The sequence below is a fragment of the Anser brachyrhynchus genome, assembly GCF_964034855.1.
Source record: "Anser brachyrhynchus genome assembly, chromosome: 2".
NCBI classification, from domain to species: Eukaryota; Metazoa; Chordata; class Aves; order Anseriformes; family Anatidae; genus Anser; species Anser brachyrhynchus.
In genome coordinates, this window is record NC_137695.1 from 95,967,526 (window position 1) to 95,990,640 (window position 23,115).

The following is a 23,115-nucleotide window of genomic DNA, read 5'->3' on the forward strand; positions in this document are numbered from 1 at the left end:
GCCTGCTTGTGGATGCCAACCCCAGCTCTCTTTGGTGAGTGAGAATTGTTTTTCTTGCTTATGAGGGACGAGGAAGGGGTGATGGCGATGAGGTAGTCGTGCATTTCTGGGGAGAGATGCTTGCTCTCCTAGGGCAATGTACATGCCTGGTGGTGCGTCTCTTCCTTGTTCAGCTGTGACAGCGTTGCAGCAGACAACTAAGGAGAGATTGGAGACTTAGCAGCCAGCTGCCTCAGAGAGCAAGACACCGTCTCCTGCAAACATGCAGCATCACAGTAGCAATCACAGTAGGTGTGCACATCTCTTGAGCAAGACTGGCTCTTGGAGGCAATGTTTGTGTCTCCTAGTACATGCACAACCAGACCAAGCACCGGTGAGGTGGAGAGGATGCTGGTTTTGAAAACAGCATGGTATCTACTGCCTCTCAGCGGAAATTTGCACCTCTCCCAAAGCAACAAGCTTGGGAGCAACAACCACAGTTGGCAGAAATGGGCGTTATAGGATCTGCTTCGTGGTGGTGAAATGTCTGCTGGGATTCTGACTGCCACAGATTTGGTGGCCCTGAAATGGTTGCCTTCTGACCAGTAGGAACTAGGGGTAGCACTGCCCCAGATGACAGTGATTTTCTTCTCTGAGTTGGGTTTTGGGGCTGTGGGGCTTGCAGGCCAGCACCAGCTCCTTGTAGAAAGCCTGGAAGATGGCCCTCTGCATGCAGTTCTTCACTCTCTGCTCTTCACACCTCACTTTTTAGGAAACTGAGGCTTGCAGACAGGAGGACAGGCCCAGCCCCTGCCCTATATTACAGGGACTGTCCCTGGTCTGTCTGCTGCTGTCAGTCCAAGCTATTGCCATTGACCTCTGCTGGGCTCTTGCAGGGGTCTCTGTTTTTATGTTGCTACTTCCCCAAAACAGGCATTTGATCCTATGTGACGCAAAAGTGTGACTGAGCAGTGGCTTTGCCTCTTTGACCCAGGGAAAGGTTTTCTTCTCAGGGGCTGGTCCAGCTCCCTGCAGGCTGCAGATGGACTGAGTGGCTGTCAAACCGGGGACAGACAGTTTGGCATGGTGGACCGTGCCATGGCAGCTGCTCCAAGGGCCAGCAAATACACCTGGGCACATTGATTTCACCAGTGCAGGTTGCCAGAAAGACATAGGCATTTGGAACCAAACTGCAGGCGAAAGCTTTCCTGTGTTTGATTTCAAGCCCCCCTGTGCATGCCTCCTGCAGTGAGGCTTTTTGTGGAAGGGAGCAGAGCACTAGGAAAATGTTCTGTGTGTGCTCTTCTTGCTGCTCACAGTGCTGAAGAAGGTCAAGAGGGATAAATCAGTGCTAATCCTCATCTGTGTGGTTTCTGGACCTACCGGACCTGAAAATGAGGAGCAGGGATACTGAAACTCACTGTAAACTAATTCATTCTTCTTCTTGTCTCTGAAGACACTACCCCCTCCTGGGGACAAGAAGGGACTTGTTCTCAAGCCTCCTCTTTCTCTTACTTCATTTATTCTAAGCTGAAGAAGTTCTTTGTGGTTTTGAGAGGTGCAATAAGGACAAAGCTTTGGTTGAAAGCTTATGACTAAGAGAGATTGAGGCTGTGTGCTGAATGCAGAATTGAGTCAATGCGCCTTGATTTGGGATAGCATTAATCTATTTGGCTAGATAAAATTTTACTTCATGGGCATAATGGGCACTGAAGCTCCTCTTCCAAAGGGATGCAAAGCAGTGCCCTCTCATCTCCTTTGCCAATTGATCTGGTTGCAGATTTTTTATTTCTTTCTTTATTTTTTTTTTTACACTGCAGCACCACTAGCAGGGAAGTTTTCTTCTGGGGAAGGCTGGTATGTCTGTGATCTGTCCTTTCACCCACCATCACAGCACAAAGGAAAAATGCATGTATTCAAAAAGGCAATATTACTTACTGCTAAATCCTTTTTTTTTTTTTTTTTTATATAATTTCCTTGTCTGTTGGTCCTGCTGCAACTCCAATTGACTGGGCTCTTCTCTAATCTTTTTGTATTGTTTCACAGTGTGGAAATTTCTTCTGCAATAGCAGTAGCTTGTGTGGGGGACAGGCTGCATCCCCCCGTCTTTGTTCAGAATGTACCATCTTTCTTTTTTTCTTTTTTTCTTTCTTTCTTTCTGGAGAGTCCTAAAATGCTACCACAGAGAATGTAGCTCATAGGCCAAACTACTTTCTTGACACCAACTTGCTTTTCTTATTTAGCATTTGTTGACCCAGCAATTGGGTCACTTCTCCAAAGAGCTTGGCAGGGACAGGGATCCCAACGTGATATTGTTATTCTTCCCTAATGCAAGCATTCATCCCTGTAAAGAAAAGAAAAGATGTTTATAGCCTGTGTACATCAAGATGAAAGTGAAAGTAAAACCAATGTCACCTTGTTTTTTTTCTTGTAGTCGGGGAAAAAAAAGGTATGCTTTTATAATCAGAGCTGCTAGCCAGACAGACCTAGTAGAGAAACATATTTGCATGCACGTGAGCAGGCAAAGTATAAATGAAATCTAATGTGCCTCTCTATTACAGGACGTGGAAATAGTTTCAGGGGAGAAGCTTCCACAGAGTCACTTATTTAGCTTTTAGTGATCAAATTTGGTTTCTCTGTTGAATTCCTTGATTTACTTTCAGCTCTCCATTTGTACCTGATTCTAGATAGAAGTCAAAATATGCTTTCTTTTAAAATAAATAAATCTTTTGAAGAATCAGCTGAAATATATCTCATTTTTTTGTAATAGGGAGACAAGAACTTTTAAACCTTTTTAATGAAGGAAGAAGAATTTAATGAGCACTGCTTAGCAACCTACAGTTATTTTCTTATGGAAATTCAGAATTTTAATTACTGAAAATTCAGATGTTGTGGAATTCTCATTTTGGCAGCAATTTAATAAATAGAGTGGGGCTGCTTTACTCCATTTAAATCAGACTTTCTCATGGAAGAGTTGAAGAAAGTGCATCTTTTTATAACTCCACACTTTTGCTTCAGTAGACTTTATGGTCCATTGCTCACATGTTCTTGTTGAAAACAGACTGATCAAAACACAAATCATCAATGAAAAAATACTTATATGGAATAAAACGAATATGGAAATTGATAGACTTTAATAAATTTAATGGACCTTAATATTTGCTGACAAAATTTTTGTCTGATAAATTTCAGTTTAAAAAAAACTGTAATCTTGGATGTAAAAATTATAATGTAAGATAGCTGTTGATTTGAAACAGAAATCTCAACAAGGGAGGTACTAAAGTGAAAGTGGTTGGCTGGTTTTCCAGTGGCTTTTGAAATAGCAGTAACTTATATTTGTAAAAATGCAAGTTGTTTAAGAGATCAGTATGGAACTGTAAGTTTGCTGTGTAACTCCTTTAATCATTTTTCTGTTCAAAAGAAGACTGTACCTCTTCCCCATATGAGGAAAAAAAAAACAACAGAGAAACCTCCTGTGAAAGCCAAGAAATCAGTTTAAATCCAGGAAGTGAAGATTGTCCAGTGCTCTGCACAGTTGTGCAATGAATTACCTCTACCTTTAAGAAATCCTTTAAGTTGTGTTAAAAGTAAACATATGTATTAGAGGGCTTAAATTTTGTCAGTAAGCACAGTATTGTGCCACTCATAGAAGTGTTTGTCAGTCTAACATCATTATCCAAAACCAAACCAGCGGAACTGAGACAACATTCATTGATCTCTAAATTAAGATATTTGAGAGAAATCACAAGTAACTTAAGAAAGAAATTACCGTCTGAAGGCAACATCTGTCTTGTGTGTGCTGGAGGCCTTCATCTGTAGTGACTTCTGGATCACTAAAAGTTCTGGGAGGGAGCTGGGGGAAGGCCTACCACTGATCTGTCAAGATTGTTAAGAACCAAGGTTTCATTTTCTGCTTCATGGTTTTCCCGCCTGCTGTGTTCATTTCCATAAAAGGTAATTAAATATGTATGTGTCATACAAAGGGGTCATCAGGCAGCAAGCCTCTCTACCCCTTTAACAATTCTTAGCCAATTTCCCTTGTCCTCCATTTACTTGGGAAAGATGAGTTGCCACCCACACGTGGTTGAATAAGCGAGGAGAATTAGCTCACTGGAGTGCCAGCTTGCAAAAAGCTTCTAAAGAAAGTCTGTGGTAGCCATTGATGATAGCCTGAAGGTTGTCCAAGTGCAGCAACGTGTCTTCCCTTTCCTCCCACCTGACTAAATCTCAGGAACCATGTTTCAGGCACCCTTCAGAAACCGGTAGCCTGCTACGTTGTGCTGATGCGCAGCATTATATAGCTGGCACCTGGCCGTGTTTTTCTTTATGTTACCGCAAGCTGGACATCTGAACCGATGGTGGGGAGGGATGTGGCCATGGGGTTGGACTGCAAAAGGTCTGTTAAGAAATGTTGGCCACAGTTTTCAAGGGCAGGGAGTATAATTATGGAAATTTGTACAGAGTGCTGAGGCTCATGTCCATGCTTGGCACTTGGCTCTGCCTCCTGAGGTGTACATGTCCTGGCCCGGGGAGCCAGAGCCCTGAGTTCTGCCAGTTCCCCATTAAGCCTCATGTACTTTCCTCAACAATAAGTAGAAATACTGGTTTACTTAGACGGGGGAGGGCGTTTCTCCACTGATACTGGTTGGCCCACTGTGGGTCAGTTACAGAATTTGTTTGTTTATGTGTCGTGTCTTGGGTTCCTGTTCCAGTTTTCCTATTAAAAAGGTTAGTTACATTTTATGACTAGGCACCCATACCTCTATTCTCATATGGTGAATATCCAAATGGGAGCACAAGTAATCATATTCCAGCATGACAAGTTTACAGGTTTTGACAAGTCAGCTTGCCAGTAGAATACAGGCAAAGAAAGGTTAGGTTTCTGGTAACTGTCATCAGTTTCGTTCTGAGGAGGCTATTCATATGATTAATTGGGACTAGAAATACAGCTCTTTTGTTAATAATGCCTGTATAACTTGAATAGTAGACCACATTTAGGCCTGTAGAAATATTGTGGACCGTTTCTTATTGTGCATTCAGAGAAAATAAAACTAAGAAAGGGATAATTGCACACCTAATAAAACCAGAAATGGGGTTATCACCTTGTTACTCCCTGCGCTTTGCTCTAAGTTCATGAGGGAGTAACTTAATCCACCTTATTCTCTAGATGAGACACAAAATTATTGCATGCATTGCTTATAATACGCTGTGATATTCTTGAGGAAAGTATTATCCTTGCAAGGGTTTGTTGTCGCTATATCCTTGTGCTTGCGAAGACTCAAATTAATGGTGCACAATCTATATTCTTTGTTCAGATATGGCAGTGTGGAGGAAGTCTTGAGATCCACCCATGCTCACACGTAGGCCACGTTTTCCCCAAACAAGCTCCCTACTCACGGTCTAAGGCTTTGGCAAACAGCGTACGTGCAGCTGAAGTGTGGATGGATGAATATAAAGAGCTTTATTACCATCGAAACCCACATGCTCGCCTGGTGAGTTGAAGTCCATTGTTCTTGGAATTAGAGTTGAATTTCTTTTCAATGAAGTAACTGATAATTTAACTAAGGTTTAATGTGAAGGGCTTTTTAATATTATTTTATTTCTTCTGAAACATTTTCCCAAACAGTTAATAAGTGTGTATATATAGTAAATTTTTAATTTCTTGGGAAAATTAGAAATTTGGTAAGTTGGGAAGGCAGCTAAGCTTGTGACAATAATGGGTGAATGAATAAATAAATGAAAGAATAAAGTTAAACAGTTCCTCCTTTCTTGGGTCAATTGCTTATCTTGAAATGTGTGCTTCTGTTAAACAGGTGATCTGGTGATCCAGGATTATATCAAATAAAAAATAATAATAATAATAATAAAATTACAGAACAGAAACAATTAATGCATGTTAGTCAACACAGTTCAATGGACAGTAGATCTTTAAGTGACCAGCTCGGTAATAATATTTAGTAAGATCACTGGTCTTGTGTTAATGGTGAAACTTTGTGTTTATGTAAAACAAAATGGATTTTCCCAAGTTTGATTTACTGTTGCACAATGTTCAATTTAAATAAACAAACAAAAATAAAAGAAAATCAATATTGAAAACATTAAATTGATGAAAATCAATTCTGGGAACTCAGATGAAAATAATTTTATTGGAGTGTTTGTACTGTCTGTTCTGTTAGTTTTTTTTTTTTAAAGTTAATATTTTTATTGTCAGTGAAGAAGAAAATATGTTAATTGGTTAGCAAGATATTTCAGAAGATAAATAGTGTGAAATCTGAGCAGGTGAGAACAGTAAAGGAGTGTGCAAATCGGTAGCTCGCTTGTATTTATAAGGATGGGCCTGTAGACTGGAAGGCAGAACCAAGCTGTGCAGCACAGGCTGCTGGACACCCACCTCTGACTACACCTGGCCAGAACTGAGAGATGAGACAGTGAGTTCCTAACATGTGCGAGTGTCCCATATCCCAGTAGAAATGCCTGTGACAAGAATATTCTTCAAATCACCGTGTTTTTAAAAGAAGTGCTGGAGGAAACTGGGGAAGCAGAATTTGTTTAGCTTCCACCTCATGTTCCTTAAGATTAAACTGGGCAATTAGGTTATTATAGTCCATGTATTAGTAATAATTGTTTTAATTTAACATCATAAACTGCATTTAGGTTTTATCCTTGGAGTCTGACTTTGAGAGAAGTATGTTTTTTGTGTATCCAAAGACTTTGGGAGTTCACAGGCAGCACTAGCCTGATTCTGCGTGTGTCATATGCAAAGAGGAAACAGCAATACATGCTGGCAGTTTTTCTTGTTAAGTTCTGGGCGGCTGATTCCTGTCATGACAGAACTTTAAAGGTTATTTGCGTGCTAGTAACATAAGCTTTGCATATTGGCTTGCTTGTAACATGGTGGCTGTAAGCTGAGACTCTTGCATTTTTTTTCATGTAGCAAAGCTGCCACCAATGCGTTGTGGTTTCCATAATATTCTGTGCACCATAGGCTTCAATAGCTGAATTCAGAAACTTTTACTTCATCTAACCCAAACATGCAGTTCCACGGTAAAATGGAAAAATGATTGATGCTAAGGCTGCGGAATTTGGTTCTGTAAAGTTTTGCTTTAAGATTAATGTTCAGACCTTGGAGCTAATATGTCATGCTGTTTGTTTATTCAAGCAGGCATCTCTGCCTCTGTTTTACATCTGCTTTGTGTTTTCAGTGATATTTCCACAGTTTTGAGAAAAGCAAATATATTTTTGGTGTGATAAAAGAGTGTGTCAAGTGACCTGCAAGAATCTGGAGACTGCAAACAGTAAATCATGCCTGAGTGTCTGAAGTCCCTAGTCAATATGAAGATAGATTTGGAAGATAGGCATGAAAAGATGTGAACTGTGCTCCCATCCATAGACAGGAGAAAGTCTACATTGAAGGCTTTTCTCTGAAGATTTAAGATTTCACACTTCCCCACCCAAAAAATACCCACATGAATTTCGAAGGAAACCTTGGCAGTTTTTACAAATTTCATCAGTTAAGTGGAAAAACGTTTTTATAGGTAATTTACAAATGGATGATGGAATAATTTAAAATTCTCAAAATTCATTCAATGTTTTTGAGATTTTCAGTTATCCAGCTAAAAGAAGTGTATTTTTCACTACACTTTCTCAGTTTCAGCAATCTGTATTCAAGGACTTCCTCACTTGCGGATATTCTGGAGTTTTCTCAGACTGACTGTCTTCTAGAACGTTTTAAAATTCTGTGTGCACCATTCCAATTCCTTTTTTTGTCAACATTTTACAAATGAAAGGATAATGAAATCAAGTGCAGCACCCAAACATGGGGATGTTTCCTGGTTAAAAGTCCTACTTATCACTTTAGCATACGGTTCCTAATAATGTATACAGATAATTTAAAAGGGAGCATCTGTTCTGGTTTTTTAATTTTTTTTTTCTTTCAGGAACCATATGGAGATGTGACGGAGAGGAGACTCCTTCGAGAGAAGCTGAAATGCAAGGACTTCAAATGGTTCTTGGAGAACGTGTACCCAGAGCTTCACGTACCTGAGGACAGACCAGGCTTCTTCGGCATGGTATGTGGTGGCTGGGAACGGGCTTCCTCGCAGTTCCCTGAGCTCTCCTGCTAACTCACTACAAAGGTATTTTTATGCCAAAACCAGATTGGAATTTTGATAGAATTTAGTTAGAATTGGTAGACTTCAAAATGTGGTTTCTATCAGAATCTTTATGTGAGGGGATACTATTTATAAAGGAGTTCTGTGAAAGGGTGGCAGAACTGGTAACGTTGCCATGAGCTACACCTTCAAAATGACATCTTGAGTGTTAAACCAAGCAAAGGATGACTTTTTAATTTCTTGAAATGTTGCATAACAACAACAACCAAAAAAAAGCACTGAAGTATTTTGTTCAATTTTTCAATTAGAAAATGGAAACAGTGTGCTTTGACACATTATTTGTACATTTTATCTGATTAAGATTAATGACCAATCATACAGAACTCTATATCAAAACCAATGTGTCAATTTTTAATCTGGAGGTCACTTTTGACAAGCATTGGTTCATAAGCAGTTTTCATTGGCTCAGTATGAGAATCTTCTCCTTTTTAAGAGACAACAAGTTTCTATGCTAATTGGAACTTACAAATAACTATAAACTGTAGCTTCATGTGTGTATATATATATATATATATATATATATATATATATCATGTTACTGTAATCTCAATTGGAAGGGATGAAGACAGATAATGAAGCAAATACCTCTAAGAAATCATCATATACCTGCTGCATTGTCATACCAGGAAGATGAGGCTGCACCTTTCTGCCTGGCAAGGATGTATAACATACCTTCCTGATTACACATGCCACATTGACTTTTAGGTACTTTTGTCGTATCTCAGTCACTCTGCAAATCTAGCTAAGCTGCATTCCAACACTGCTTCGTTGCATCCAGACAGTATCACAACAGCCCTGGCTTGCTGTTGTCTGCACTCCAGTTACTCAGTTTCTGCTGGGTCTTCTTTGGAGAAGGGAAGAAGACTGATCACTGTGTGCATACGAAACAGATAGAGAAGGCTGCGGGGAGATGTGGTTCCTAATAGCTTTGTTACCTGTTGAATGAAAAAGATTCTAATAGGGAAATGGCACAGTTTTCCCCAGGGAGCTACATTTCCCTCTGGGTGAGCATCGGTCAGCAGCAATGCAGCAAAGCCACAAGGAGCCTCTAAAAGAGCAGCCACCCTGCTCTGCTTGTCTCTGAGCTTGCACGTGAATTGGCAAAACTATGTGATCAGTGGTAGGAAGGGTAGTATCCTCTGTTACCCAGCACCTCCCATCTGACTCCATCCTTCACCTGCCAAAAGAAAGCCTAGACTCGTGGTGGTGATAGCATTTCTCCCTTCTTGGGAAGGGAAGAGATTTGTGCAGTTCTTTTCATGATTAACTGTGTGTGTCATCCCCAAGAAAGGTGTCTAGGACAATACCTTGAAAAAATAATTCTTGTTCAGAGCTCCTGGAGGTATCAATGGGGTAATTTAGCTGTGCTCTATATATTTCTATAAAAACAATTCGTAAATGCTGTCATCTAGTTGTGAGCATAATGAGAATACACCATTTTCTGGCAGGAAGAATTTAAAATGTGATTAAAGTACAGTTATACTCTAAAAAAGTGACAGTACAAAAATGACACCTACTGATTCAACTGATTTGTGGATACTGAGTCCCATCTGCTAACTTCAATGAATCATTGATCGTGTTCTTTACTCCTGTGTTAGTTGTGTAGTGCTTTTTTGGTTCACAAAAACACGGTGTTTAAAAATGTTGGCTTTGTTAACATCTCTGCTTAGCGTGAGGTTATTTAATATGACAGTTTCTTTGAACAGGGATATGGGGATTTCTCCCTCCCTTGAAAATCTTTACACTGAAATTGAAAATCTTTCTAAGATTACCCATAGGTCAGCCACAAAGTAATGAAAGAAATGCAAGAATTGTTGAGTGGAACTCAGTGTCCTGCACTGGCAGTTAGACACTTGTGCTAATGTTTTTCTCTTGATACCTTGACAAAGTTTTACTACCTCTACCAGGATTGGTTGTCTGAAAATGCTTGCTGCCTACAACTTTATTTAAACATACAAATTTTTGAATATTTTTTGCTCAAGTCACGATTACCTTCTTATGAACTCCCTGAGGCCTAGAAATAGGGAAAGGTGTCTTAATAATAAAATTACTATGCTTCATGCCAAAACCATTTAGCAACAATGAATCTGGAATGTCACAATTTCACTAGGTACTCTGAACAGAATCATACTTTGAGAAGGGGTACTATGAATATTACTTGTGTTCTTGTTTGTGATTTTTTTTTTTGATATAAGTCAGATTTTTCTTTAAAGTTCCAGAGCTAGAACAGTGAAGTTCAAAACTTAAAATTTCCCCTTTTATATTATCTCAAACATTAAGGATAAAGAGGTCCTTATGAGAATAAATTTTGGAAAAAGTTTAAATTGCTGTATGAGATACCAACATTAGATAGAAAATAACCATAAGGACAGATTCCCTAAAAGTATCTTACCAAAACTCCATTTGATTAAAACCTTTTCTTGCATAGCATCTGTGCAGGAGCACCTTGTAAGTCCTTATTCACTGTTTTCACTGAAGAGTAAGGAAAATTTGGAGAAGTCAATCCGGCTTCCCATCCGAGCTGCTAGCAGTGTTTATCACAGTGGCATGGTGAAGCAAACCGCACTAGAAACTTCGAGAGCTCTCACTGAGAGTGCAGGGTGTTTCTTCTTGGGACACCTCAGCTGCCAGGTTATGAGCATAGTCATGGTCCATCTCCTTCCTTGGCTCAAGCCACCTGCCTTTTTTAAGCCATTTTAAAGCCTTGGACAGGTATACAAGTTAGTCCATGGGAGTGCATGTGCAGTTTTGGAGCTCTGCATAGGACAGAAATTAAACCTTTTGACTTTGATTCTGTTGTTGGTGGTTTGTTTGTTTTTACAGCTTGCAGTGGCTGGTGTGGGCACCTCTAGGAAGGGCTCTGAGCCATCTCGGGTCTAATATCAGCACTGTGACATTGCTGCATTGTGCAGTTATGTGAAGATAGGGGGACTGGGCAGTGCTGTGACCTTTTCCTGTTAGTGGTGAGTGGAAGCTCACAGCTATGAAGCAAGGGAATATACAGGCTGAATGTGAAGCAACTAAGCCGATCGATATCTATTCTAACTATCTAGTCCATGACTCTTCACCACCTATCCTTAAAGACCTCTGTGGCCAACAGAGTCAACTGAGAGATCAAAAACTTGATTTTTTTCTATTAATAGCTTACTTCCACATTCTTCCCCAAGAGCATCTGATGTTCAATAAATTTCCAAATGCTTAGTTATAATTTTCTTTTAATTCAGACCAGACATGACCTTAAAAAAGATCAGGAAGGAAGACAGCATCAGCCTTTAAAACTAGGAAGAATTTTGTTCTGCTAAGAAATTAGAGATCGTGTTATGAATTACCTAAATAATGTGGTATATATGGACAGGCTTTCAGAAGAAGGGATCTGAGCTATGTAGCTCAAGATGTATGAGCAAAAAAAGTATTGCATGTCCAGTGTTACAAGTTCTCAGAGGTATCAGACTCCAGAACAGCCTCCTGTGGGTTATACCTCTAAAACATCATTATAATAAAATTTGTAGAATTTGCCACTCGAGATTGAATTGGTACCTAAGATATTACCACTGACTAGATCTTGAGATTTGATACCCAACATAGGCAAGTATGCAGGATTTTGCATGGTCCAGGGGCTTTTCCACCACTTCATTAGCTGTGCAGTCTCTTAAAGCTTGAGACAGACTTTTTTAAGGAAGTGAGAGAAATTCAAGTGTTTGATACTAATTTCAAGTGAACAAAACATAGCTTGAGATGTGCTTGTATATTCTTGAGCTTCGTAGAGAGATCTACACTTGTTGAGGTGAGCAGCTGAATTGCAACAACAGTGTCATATCATCAATTCATTCAATCTTAGTCATCAACGTTGTACACGCAGTTCAGGAGTTAACAGAAATCTGAGGATATTACACTGTTTTTTTTTTCCCCAAAAAGGTGATATGAAAATAGCATGCACTCAATAAAATTGCTCCCTGTGACTGCTGGAATTACCTTTGAGGTAAAAGTTTACGCTTGGTCAGTACCATGAAGTTGTTGGCTTGCTACAATTTCATGTCTTATTGTGTAACAGGATATTATCTGCCCATGCCAATAATGCATCAATACCAGTGTCACAGTGGAGGAATAAAGAGGATTCTCTTCTATTCTGTGGATGAAAAGGAAGGCTGGCTGTGTTTATCAAATAGTATCATGAAGTTTTAATGTTAAAAATCCGTTGTTCATTCAGTGCTTACAATCATATGAAATTGATTTTATCTTGAAAAAAATGCAAAGAATTGTTTACAGAATGTCATCTGTATCTCTATAGCTATATGCAAGTGTCCAGAAATTAGGAAAAAACAGACTACGTTTCTCCAAGTAGTAAAAGGTAAAGGTCTGAGCTGATTATCTCAGTGGTTGCTATTTATTACCTGTCCCAGCCTCCAAACAGAACAGTAGCTAATTGGCATTGTAAAGTAGACCTGCAATGTTTCACCACTAGACGAAGGTGGAGAAAAGGCACAGCCAGTAATACAGCATGGGCAGAACTTTTTAAAACTGAACCCTGTGTTTTAATGGCAAGGTGATCAACATTTTTCTTGCTTCTGTTTCTCTAATGCAGCATTCTGCAAAAGAATTGAGGTAAGTCATGGAGAAAATTTTGTTCTTATTGCATGACTTGTTTACAGTGGATATTGGAACAAAGATAGCTTCAGCAATGAATGGACGATTACTATTTTGATAGAACTACTGTATGTAAAAAGAACTTAAACTGTCTATTCTCATTTAACAAGGGAAACACTATTTTCACAAGTTCTCCTAGACTTTTTTCTGCCAGGAACAGACCGCTGATTTTTCAGCGTAAATGGTGCTGCAATCAGATTTGAAAATCTGATTACATTCAAATCTTTGCCATCTCAGGTCAGGTCATTTATCTATTTATCAGGTCATCTGCTATCCCCACACATAAGGTCTAAAACATCTATTTGGTTTCCTGATAAAGTGTGGGTATGAAAGAACATCTACCAATGTTCGATAAAACAAGCTAAAAGAACCAGGTAGAAACGTGGACCATGTATGTTTAGGAGTATGTCTGCATATATCACAAGTATTTATGCCTCAAAGAAGAAAATGAGAGAGCAAATGAGAGTAGCATCATATGAGTACAGAATGAGTTTTAAACCATCTGAAGTGGAGCTTAAGCTAGTAGTCTTTTATACAGTTTTTATTTTTTTTTTTTGTAGTTGGGCATCGTGTAACATGCATGGGAGAGCATTCTTGTGCCCAATTTGTGCTAGTTCTGGTGGTGCATGGCATTTTAAAATAAGGTATTTAAAATTACAGGCCACAAAAGGCACATGCTAGAGCAAATGCCAGGTAATGACAGTGAAGGGCACACACTTGGAGTGATAGCAAAGGCTTCAGGTTGTCTGGAAAGGCACCAAGGATAAGTCCTTTGCTACGATCATCTTCCTCCTGGAGTCAGTAGACTGTCAAGCAAAGTCATACATTGCTAAAAAATACTAATGAGAGACCATCTGATCTGGAGGACAGCCACCGACAACAACAGAAACTGATTTATGTTTTCAGAGAGATGATTATCATTTTTAAGTGGGTATGGCTTTAAGTTGAATTTTTTTTATATAGAATGTAGAAATGTCAGAAGCTTATTGTTTTGTCTGTCCTATGGTATGTGTTTAAAAAATCATCTGTAAAAGAGTTTTCTTTCCTTTTTTGTTTGATTGTTTTGGTAAATATAGTTCTTGCCTAGTGTTACGAAGGTAAAAAAAAAAAAAAAAAAAGTGTCTTCTTTTGACAGCTCAGAATTGAGGTGCAATAGTATATCGTATTCCCATCAAACCAAGCAGTGTTGCCTGTAGAAAAAATGACCAGAGGATTTATTTCACTTCTGGTATACTTGGATGCTAAAAATTAGAATGATTTTTTATAATATGCCAAAATTGGATGTTTGATGAAACAACAACTTTAATGAAAAATTGCACCAAATATATAGCGATAACATGTTCAGAAAGGAATTAAAAGGCACAGCCTGCAGTTCTACATTTATACATTAGCCGAATTTATACGTTAACACATTAGTAGGTTTGCCAAAAGAGGTGGAAGACTGGGGGAAGGACGTGCAGGGGGAAAGGAGGTGAAGACTGCTCAGTGCAGGAGAACTGTCTGTCCCTGCTCTACCCTTCTGCTGCTTTCTCTCTGTCCTATAACATGGCAGCTTCATGGGCAGTTGTGGAAATCCTTCCCATAGGCCTCTTTCTGCAGGGGTGAGAGGAGGAGGAAGAGCCTCTAGCTCGTCTCCGCAGGACCAAAGCACCATGGTTTTTCTCCCTGGCCCTAAGTATGTTCGTTCCTCCTGGTTTGGGCTCACAGCCAAAGCACACCGAGTGCTGGGAGCTGGCTGCTTGTCAGTGGGAGTGGGTACAAAGCAGTAGAAAGAAGACATCAGGTAGTAATAAAATTCGATGTTGGGAAAGTAAAAATATATGTAGAACACAAGTGTTTAAATTTCTTACTTCTGTGGTTTGTTCTGCGGTGTGCTTGGGTCTTGTGAGGTTCAGTTGGTTGGATTTAGCCTTCCGCAATTCCTTTGTGTCTTGCTTTTTCTCTGCGCTAAAAACAGAGGATATAATTATTACAGCTACCAGTGAAGAGAAGTGAAATTGCACGCTGCTGAAGTAACTTCTGAGATTTGCTCTGCTTGTTCTTTTTGTCTGTGATGTAATTACACCCAGTAATGGGGGCATTCAGGTTGAACGTGTGTTTACAAAACTTTTGTTCTTTTTTATTTTTTTTTAAATTTGGTTAATTGGTTAATACTAGGATTCTGTAATTGTTATGGCATTGTTCCACTTAATTTCAGTTACCTTTGGCTCCTGAATACTTAAATGCGAATCCTTGTTAATTAGTCTGATTTTTTTGAAATGATGTAGCTTAATATTTTAAAATTTATGTAAAATGTAAGTACTTATTTTGTCAGAGATCAGCACTAGTAGTAAAGAACATCTAATGCCATATCCAGTGTCTCTTCCAAATGATAAATCTTACCTGTTTTCATGGTTTCAGGTTTTAAAATCTGACTGTCTGTTCAACCTCAAGAGGGTACTGGTGTACTTTCTGTTTTACATCTCTTATTTGAAAAGCTGAGAAAAGGGTGTAGTCTTCTTTTCATAAGCAAATTGAAGAAGTAGATCCTGGGTGGTGGAAATTCAAGACGCAGCAAACTCTTCCGTTCTGTATGCGTTGCAGGCTTGCTGGATTTCAACATAATTTGAAAGTAGGGAGCTGGGTTTCAGTATAATTTAATGGTAGGTGATTCCTGCCCACTTCATTTGACATGGTGTCATTCCTAAGGGAAGCCATCGTGGCTGGCTGACTCAATGCCCAAAGTCAAGACAGTCCCAACAGTTTTATTTTGCTTTAGTCTGAGAGAAGTGTTGCTACCAGATCCATTTGGTTCGTTCTAAATAATTTGAACCAGCTCTGGGATATAAACCTCACAGTCTAGCAGCATGGTTGTAAAGTGACTGCAGTGTGTTTTCCTTACTTTAATATATTCTTTTGTTTTGGTTAGCTGAAAAATAAAGGAATGGTCAACTTCTGTTTTGATTATAACCCTTCAAATGAACATGAAGTAACTGGACACAGGGTCATACTGTATCCATGTCATGGGATGGGACAAAATCAGGTAAGATTCATTTTTTTTAATGTTCATTTTGGCTAATACTATGGTTTTAATGTGAAAACTATGGTAAAAGGCATTGCAATAGGGCTAAGAGAATATATTGCCAGTGAGATGATCTTAGATCTAATTTTGATTCTCCCACTGGATGCTTTTAATTTCAATGTATCCTGAGGTCAGATATTCATAGTTCTAAAGATGTATCTCTCCAGACCAGGGAATTCATGAATACCTTAGTCATGCCTTTCCACAGAGCTCATTAACAGGGGTTAATAGCACAACAGTGCAGTTATCAGGCTTAAAAGCCAGTGTTCCCTCATCTCCATCTGGTCTTTGGACAGACTGGCACATCTGTGATGTTTGGCCTGTCCATGTCACCAAAGCCCTTAATAACACTGCAAACCTCACCTAATTCTGCCTGTGTCTGTCACTGGCCTTTTCTTCTTGGTACTTGTCTAACTGCACAAGAGGTTCGGAAAAGCATCTTCTCCTCTACTCTCATCTGCAGAAACATCCTCCTGGGCTGAGACAATACAATCCTTGAGAATATGGATCCGTTCTAATGTTTTTTTGCTTTCTTGCTTTTTAAGTAATAAAGCTGAAAATGCTTGCTAGTATCTTTCTCCGTGCACATTGACTCTGTGCAAGTGGTTAGATATGATAGCCATAAAGCCCTCCACATAACGCCACGATAAAAATGCCGTGGGGCACCAAATGCCAATCTACAATGGCTGTTTTGCATGGCTTTTAATAACCACCTTCTAAAATTAGTATTTGGAGTTTGACATGTGGTGTATAACATACTTGGTTTTTGGCTTCAGACTCAGATTAGACTGTCTGGCATGCTCCTAGTGGGGAGGGGTAGAGACATACGTACTTTGAACAAGACCCTATATAACTGTGTGATGGTTTCAACTGTGTGATGGTTTCAGTGGCTTAACTGTGTTTTTATGAAATTAATCCAAACATTTGTTTCAGAAAGGAAAAACGGGTTTGGAAAAGGACCAGAGATCTGTGGCACATAAGCAGTTTATCAGCTGTCTTTCTGAGCCCTGTTTTAAAAAATGAAAAAGCTTGAGGACTGAAAACAAGTCTGTATTGAGGAGGAAGCTTCTAAATATAAATTGCTTTATAAGTTAGGAAATAAAAACAACAGTCTGAGCGCTCTGTTTCAAATCTTAACAGAAGTAGATTTGTTTCTGCCAGCAAGGTTATTGCCTTAAGCGGTAGAACTATTGTTTGGTATTATTTATTAGTTTGTGTAGTTTGTCTTAACTTGCCTAAAGTTTCTGTCCTGGACGTAAAGATGAAGAGAAAGGGAGGAAACGAATCGTGCGTTATAAAAGCCAAAGTGTATCGATACTGACAGATGTATGTCAAGCACGCTAAGCCACACCAACCCATTTCACTCCCTCAGCTCAACTTCCTGCCCAAGCTGAGCATGTGTCTCTACACCTACACAGAAAATGAATTAATAACAAGATAACATAGTTAAGCCAGTTCCTTATCACAAATTTGATTACATTCATAGGCTGAGAAGTGTCTCATTTGCAGGGTTACTTGCTCACACCCAAAAGGCATTTCCAGATTTGTTTTTTCTTGTATTATGAGGTAGAAGGCTAAAGAAAAAAAGTACAATTCATAAGAAGAGTTCTTACGAGATTACATTTTTTATAGTTATACTTTGCTCATTGAGCACTAAAAAATCTACCGAGTCCACTGTGAAGATACCACATCACTGGATTTTGATGCTCTCATGTCTCTGCTTACGGTGTGATGCTTCCAAGTACCTGTGATAGAGCAAGCACCGGCCTGACAGCAGTGGTGCTCTCTGAGCTGTGCAATTACTGCTCCCTCTGCTGGCATCCAGGGAGCAGGAAGGAGGAGGAATGGAGAAGATAACCTGACAGCAATGTAAACCCACAAAAGCAAATATGAAATGACAGAAGAGAATTGCAAAGCCTGCATAGGGAAGGCTATACACAGAAAATGGGCAAAACAATATTAGTGAAATTTGGAAAGAGGCGTGGACAGGCTGATGGGAGACAGGTTAAGGGGGGGGGGGGGCAAGGTAACAGAGGGCAGAAGAAATATCAGACAGAGGTAGGACAGCAGGTATGAGTCAGGGCATGTGCAGCAGAGGAAGAAATAGTTAGGAGCTCTGCACAGTTAAAGTGAAAGAAGCAGGATAACTGGAGACTGATTTGGTGGAAGGGGGTGGGAGGACTTGACTTGGAATCAGAGAGAGCAGTTGGCAAATGAGGCCATGCGTAAGGTTGAAAGTAGTAGTTCTATGACAAAAAGCGGACAGCAGGAAGAACTGTGAGTGTGGGAATAGAAGGAGGCTAAACTAAGATGAGATGTGGAAACACAGGTGAGATGGGAAATAGGAGTCGGGACTTCTGAAGTTCCAGTTCCTTTTTCTGGCTCACAGAACACTTCTCTCAATTTCCTTCCCTTCCCCATGGCCTGTAGACAGTCATTCTTAACAATGACAGGCTATTCTCAATCTTGTGAGTTCCTTAGTTCATCTCAAATCTCCCACATGTACATCCACCACTTTAAGCAAATGGAACTGGTGGTAGCAAGGTTATATTCTGGTTGTATCAATGCTGAGAGCAGGGGGCTTCACCACAGAGTTTCGCAGGTATTTACTAACAACAGGTAGCCCGTATCTTCTGTATCATCTTTGGAGGGGGATCTTCCGTCCTGATCCTGAGCTCTTCTGCTTGTTCTCCTCCACTCTGCTTGTCACTCCACTTGTAGGGCTTTAGCAGCAAACCCTCGCAAGCAAGTTTCAACTCAGTGCCCTCCTCTATGCCACGTGTCTCAGCTCCTGTTTCCCTGCATAGTTCTTTACCACTTCCTGTTCCACACTGGCTGGCTCACAATCTTTCTCTAACTTCCTTGCTGTGTCTCTCTCCTCAGATATTCCTTCTACCAGTTAGTTCCCCACACTAGGTCATGTTTTACACCTTGTCATGTATTTCCTTTTCCCACCTAGCTCCCATTTTTTTCTCCTCTATTTTCTTTCTTCTGATCCCTTCCTCCACTTGCCATGTTTGTTCCACCATTCACCACTTTTTTCCCCAGACAGTGATCATCACTGCTGCACATTCACACTATCTTGTGGTGTGCAGGGTGTGAACTTTATTCTCCAGCGTACAGCTCAGGAAAGTTATTCTCCAAAAACATTGTGGTAGAATTTAACATGAGTGAATGTTAACTTGGCCAGCCATATGTATCTTACACCCCAGCGCGCCCATCCTCTGGCATGATATGCCAGTGGCAGGTGGCTGTTTATGTAGGGGACAACTGCAAAAGCTGTTTTCACTGAAAGCAGTTCTCCACATAAGGTGACCTCTGAATATCTGTGTGCACTGTGGCGAGAGGAGAGAGCTCTGTGCTCTTGATTATTTATGAAGTCCAGTTCCTACTCATTTTATCTCTCAGTAAGTAAAACTACTCTCAGAAAACTGTCTGAGGTCCTTGGTAATTTGTTGCTGTTTTGCCTTGAATCCAACTGAGCAGTGCCATGACCTAGGGGATAGGGTTCCCTTCAGTCCTTTTGAATTGCTTTTGTGTAAGCAGTTAGGAAACTAACTGGGGGTGGTTTAAAATTTGTGTATTCTTTATAGCAAGAACGTGAAGATATGACTGAGGTGATAGAAACTAAGTGCACATGGAAGAGAGGCAGAAAAAGTGCAATACTTTGGCTACTGAGTGCTTGCACCCCAGGCTATTGTGTGGTGGAAGTGTCTGCCCAGGTAGAGAAGAGTAAGGGGCTTTGAAATTCAAGACCAGGAAAGTCCATTGCCCTTCTTGGTATGGCTAGGAGGCTGGACAGAGGGACCAATGTGTGCTGGCAGGAAGCCTTCCTGATGTAAGAGGATTGGTAATTACTGAGCTGTGTCTGACAATACCCCCAGGCTAGTCCTATTTGAGGCAAACAGGGAGAGACAAACAAAGAGCTTAGAAAAGCCCCTGGGTTTCCATGAAAGGGGGATCAGACCTGGTAAGATCACTGCTGGTTCTTTCACCCAGAAAGTACCTGTTAAGTGCAAGCATCTACCAGTGTGCGGAAGAGCAGCAAGTAGCCAGACAGAGGGCTGAGAGTTTGGTTTCAGAATCTGGTGAGGCAGCCACCATCCCTTGTACCAGCGTGCCCAGATGCACCTGTGGCATGTCCTGCAGATTTCCCAGTAGTGGCAGGCACTGGGCAGAAGGCCTCAAGACCTCATCAAGTAAGGCCTCAGAACAAGGTGTAACAACTTTAAACTAAAAAAGGTTAGGTTTAGATTAGATACAAGGAAGAAATTCTTCACTATGAGGATGGTAAGGCCCTGCAACAGGTTGCCTAGAAAGGCTATGGATACCCCAAAGTATTCAAGGCCAGGTTGGATGGGGCTTTAAGCAACCTGGCCTGGTGGGTGGCATCCCTGCCTACGGTGGGGATGGTGAAACTGGATGGTCTTTAAGGTCCCTTCCAGCCCAAACCATTCTATAATTAATTCTATAATTAATAAGTTTCCCTATGGCACTTAAGGAGTCTACCAGCTCTCTGAAGGAAAGAGATGCAGTAAGGCCACTAGTTACTGGGCCACAGATCAATTTGAAAATGTTTCTTTTCTGTTCATAGAACCCACTGAGCAAGGAAAGAGCACTAAAAAAAGTCCTCCTCCTTTTGAGGAGGAAGAGATTTACCTGATGTATTACTGGAACTTGAAAAAGCCTGAAGCCAGAAGAATTTATTCCGTTTGAAGCAGTATAGGTAGGGTAAAGAACTGTATAATCATTAGGCAGGGAGACACATGTACTTGGTTGTTAATAATATAACCCCAATCCTTAATGTTATCCAGAAATTAACCATTTTATTAGCTTTTCTCTTCCAAAATCTGATGCAAGACCTTGAGATGTTACTCAGGAAAGATGTTAATAGTAAGAAGTGCTCTGCCCTAGTAGCTGCTTTATCTACTCTTGGTGTATCTGGTATAATCAGCAGCTTGCAGGCTTTCACTAATATTCAATGCCAGTTGCTCATTGTCGTGCCTGACGAATCAGGATCTTCATGTGCTAATCAGATACCAAACTTGTGAACTAGTGCTTAAAGTATAGGGAGCAACCATGCTTTTTGGGGTAGAAAATAAAACATCAGGTCAATGTTACCACATTTGACTTTTGATAATGATGACACATTTCTGGCATAAAACAAATGTTATAAAGCAGCCTACATTAGGCTGTAGGTCCGAATAATATTTTTCAAGGGGAAGTCATTGGATGCAATGCCAGGTGGTAGATTTCAAGCTTGAAGTTGTTTTTCAAAACACTTTTATTTGTGGCTTGCTACAAATGAATGATGGTGAAAATGTTAGCGCAGGGGGATTTCTTCCATTACTACCCCCGCAAGACAGCCACGAAGCTCTGCAAGCAGTGGGCAGCATTTGCCTGCATACAGCTGCAACTGCCATCTCAGCAGAGAAATTCCTCCATAGGAGATTTCTTGAAATGGATACCACCAGTTTAGTCTACATCGGAGCTCTGGCACCTGGAACTGGATGTTTGCAGACTTGGTAATCATATAGTCCTATTTACATGAAAAGTGCCTTTCCAGTTTCTCTTTAAAGGCTAATTAGCTTCTGGTTATTAAGGATGGTTCTGTGATAAGTTCAAGTATATATGTTTCTAAATTGATATAGTCCCTTCACACCACCTTACAATCTCTTTCTCCAGGGGATAAGCAAAACAAAAGAGGATCCCTTCTCCCCCTCATCCTTTTATTGCTTTCCACTAATGCAGCTATACTATTGGTAACAAGCAATTTTCTGATGTGCATAAACCTCTTGTCTAGCCTACTGAGTATAATCTAAATCAGTTCTAAACACACATCCGTGCACTATAGTCATCTGAATTATTTACAAGCATGCTAAATACAAACAACTCTCATACTCTGCTATCCCCTTTAATGAAGTCAAAAATTTGGCAAATGTCCATGATAAATATAAAAATTTTAAAGAATGTTTCAACCATAATTGCTGCAGAAGCCAGTGTTTTAGGGCATGTTCAGAAAATCTCTGTAGAATATTGTACAATAAGCAAAGGCCATAAATTGGCTTTATTAAAGTTCTTCTCATGTTTAAAGGCATCTGTAGCTGATTTGCTCCAAATATCTTAAAATGTCATATAATAAAATGCTCATCACCATGCATCCGGAGTTCTTTGTAACCAGAAATGAACCTTGACCAAACTGCACTTGAACTGTCCAGTGAGCAGCTCCTTAATTAAAAGTAACATTATTTTTGAGACAGATGAATTAAGAAGGTATAATGTCAGGGTATAAACTGGTTCCTGTCCTACTTTTAAAGGTGGGTGAGAATGTGAAAGTAAAATACTACACTCAAAGTTTGTAAGTTGTTACTTAAAGTTGGAGTGTCTGTTTTCCGGTGCATTTATTCAACATTTCTTGTGTTTTAAGTGCTACCAGAGTAAATCAGTGCTGTGGTGAGATTGATTTTCTATAAAATAGTAAGCAAAGAACAGCAGTGAAGGCTCCTTGAATATTTTTGGCAGAATTTCTCTCCACAATAGCACCTTTAATATGTGAACTTAATTATAGTATCTTAGTATGTCCTCCTTATAAACGCTTGCGTACATACGAAATTACTGTTGACCCCCGTTTCTTCTCTTGCATTTGTAGTTTTTTGAGTACACATCCCGTAATGAAATACGCTACAACACCCGACAGCCAGAAGCCTGTGCAGCAGTTGACACAGGGACTGACTATTTGACAATGAACTTGTGTCAAGAAAATACTCCTGATATTCCTGAAAACCAGAAGTTTATTTTCAGAGAGGTAAGTGTGCCCATTTGGTTTTAGGTTTGTTTTCTGGGAGGAGGGAGTGAAAGAAAAATTGTTGATTTTTGGGGGGAGGGGATGGGATAAAAATTGTTGTTTGTTTTGTTGGTTGGTTTGTTTTCTTTTTATTTTACTGCCTACAAATTATGCAGGCCACAAATACTGCTGTGTCTGGAGTGGGTTTGTATTTAGATAGAGTATTGTTCCTAGAGATTTATGACTGTCTTGGCTTTTAATATCTAAACTTAGAACAGGGTAGCAGCAGAATGCAGATAAAGAATATCCCAGTCATAAAAGAGCAGAAGGATGAGGAAAGAAAGCACCCTTCCTTAACCCCAGAGGAATCAAGAAAGTTGAGACATATATCTTTGTCCTGTGCTTTCAGTACTTCCCAGTGCTTTCAGCGGACTGCTCGGTTCTTTCTCACATACCCCTCCTACTGCCTTTCCCTG

General features: G+C 40.0%; 1 protein-coding gene across 1 annotated transcript in view; it reads left to right on the top strand.

Annotated features, from left to right (window-relative positions):
* Nucleotides 1-23,115, top strand: part of GALNT12 (polypeptide N-acetylgalactosaminyltransferase 12) — a 49,122-nt gene that overhangs the window by 21,936 nt on the left and 4,071 nt on the right. The window contains exons 6-9 of the mRNA XM_080580428.1: nt 5,295-5,471; nt 7,917-8,048; nt 15,703-15,816; nt 22,505-22,660. Coding sequence (XP_080436554.1) covers nt 5,295-5,471; nt 7,917-8,048; nt 15,703-15,816; nt 22,505-22,660 — 579 coding nt within the window. The remainder of the gene's footprint in view (nt 1-5,294; nt 5,472-7,916; nt 8,049-15,702; nt 15,817-22,504; nt 22,661-23,115) is intronic.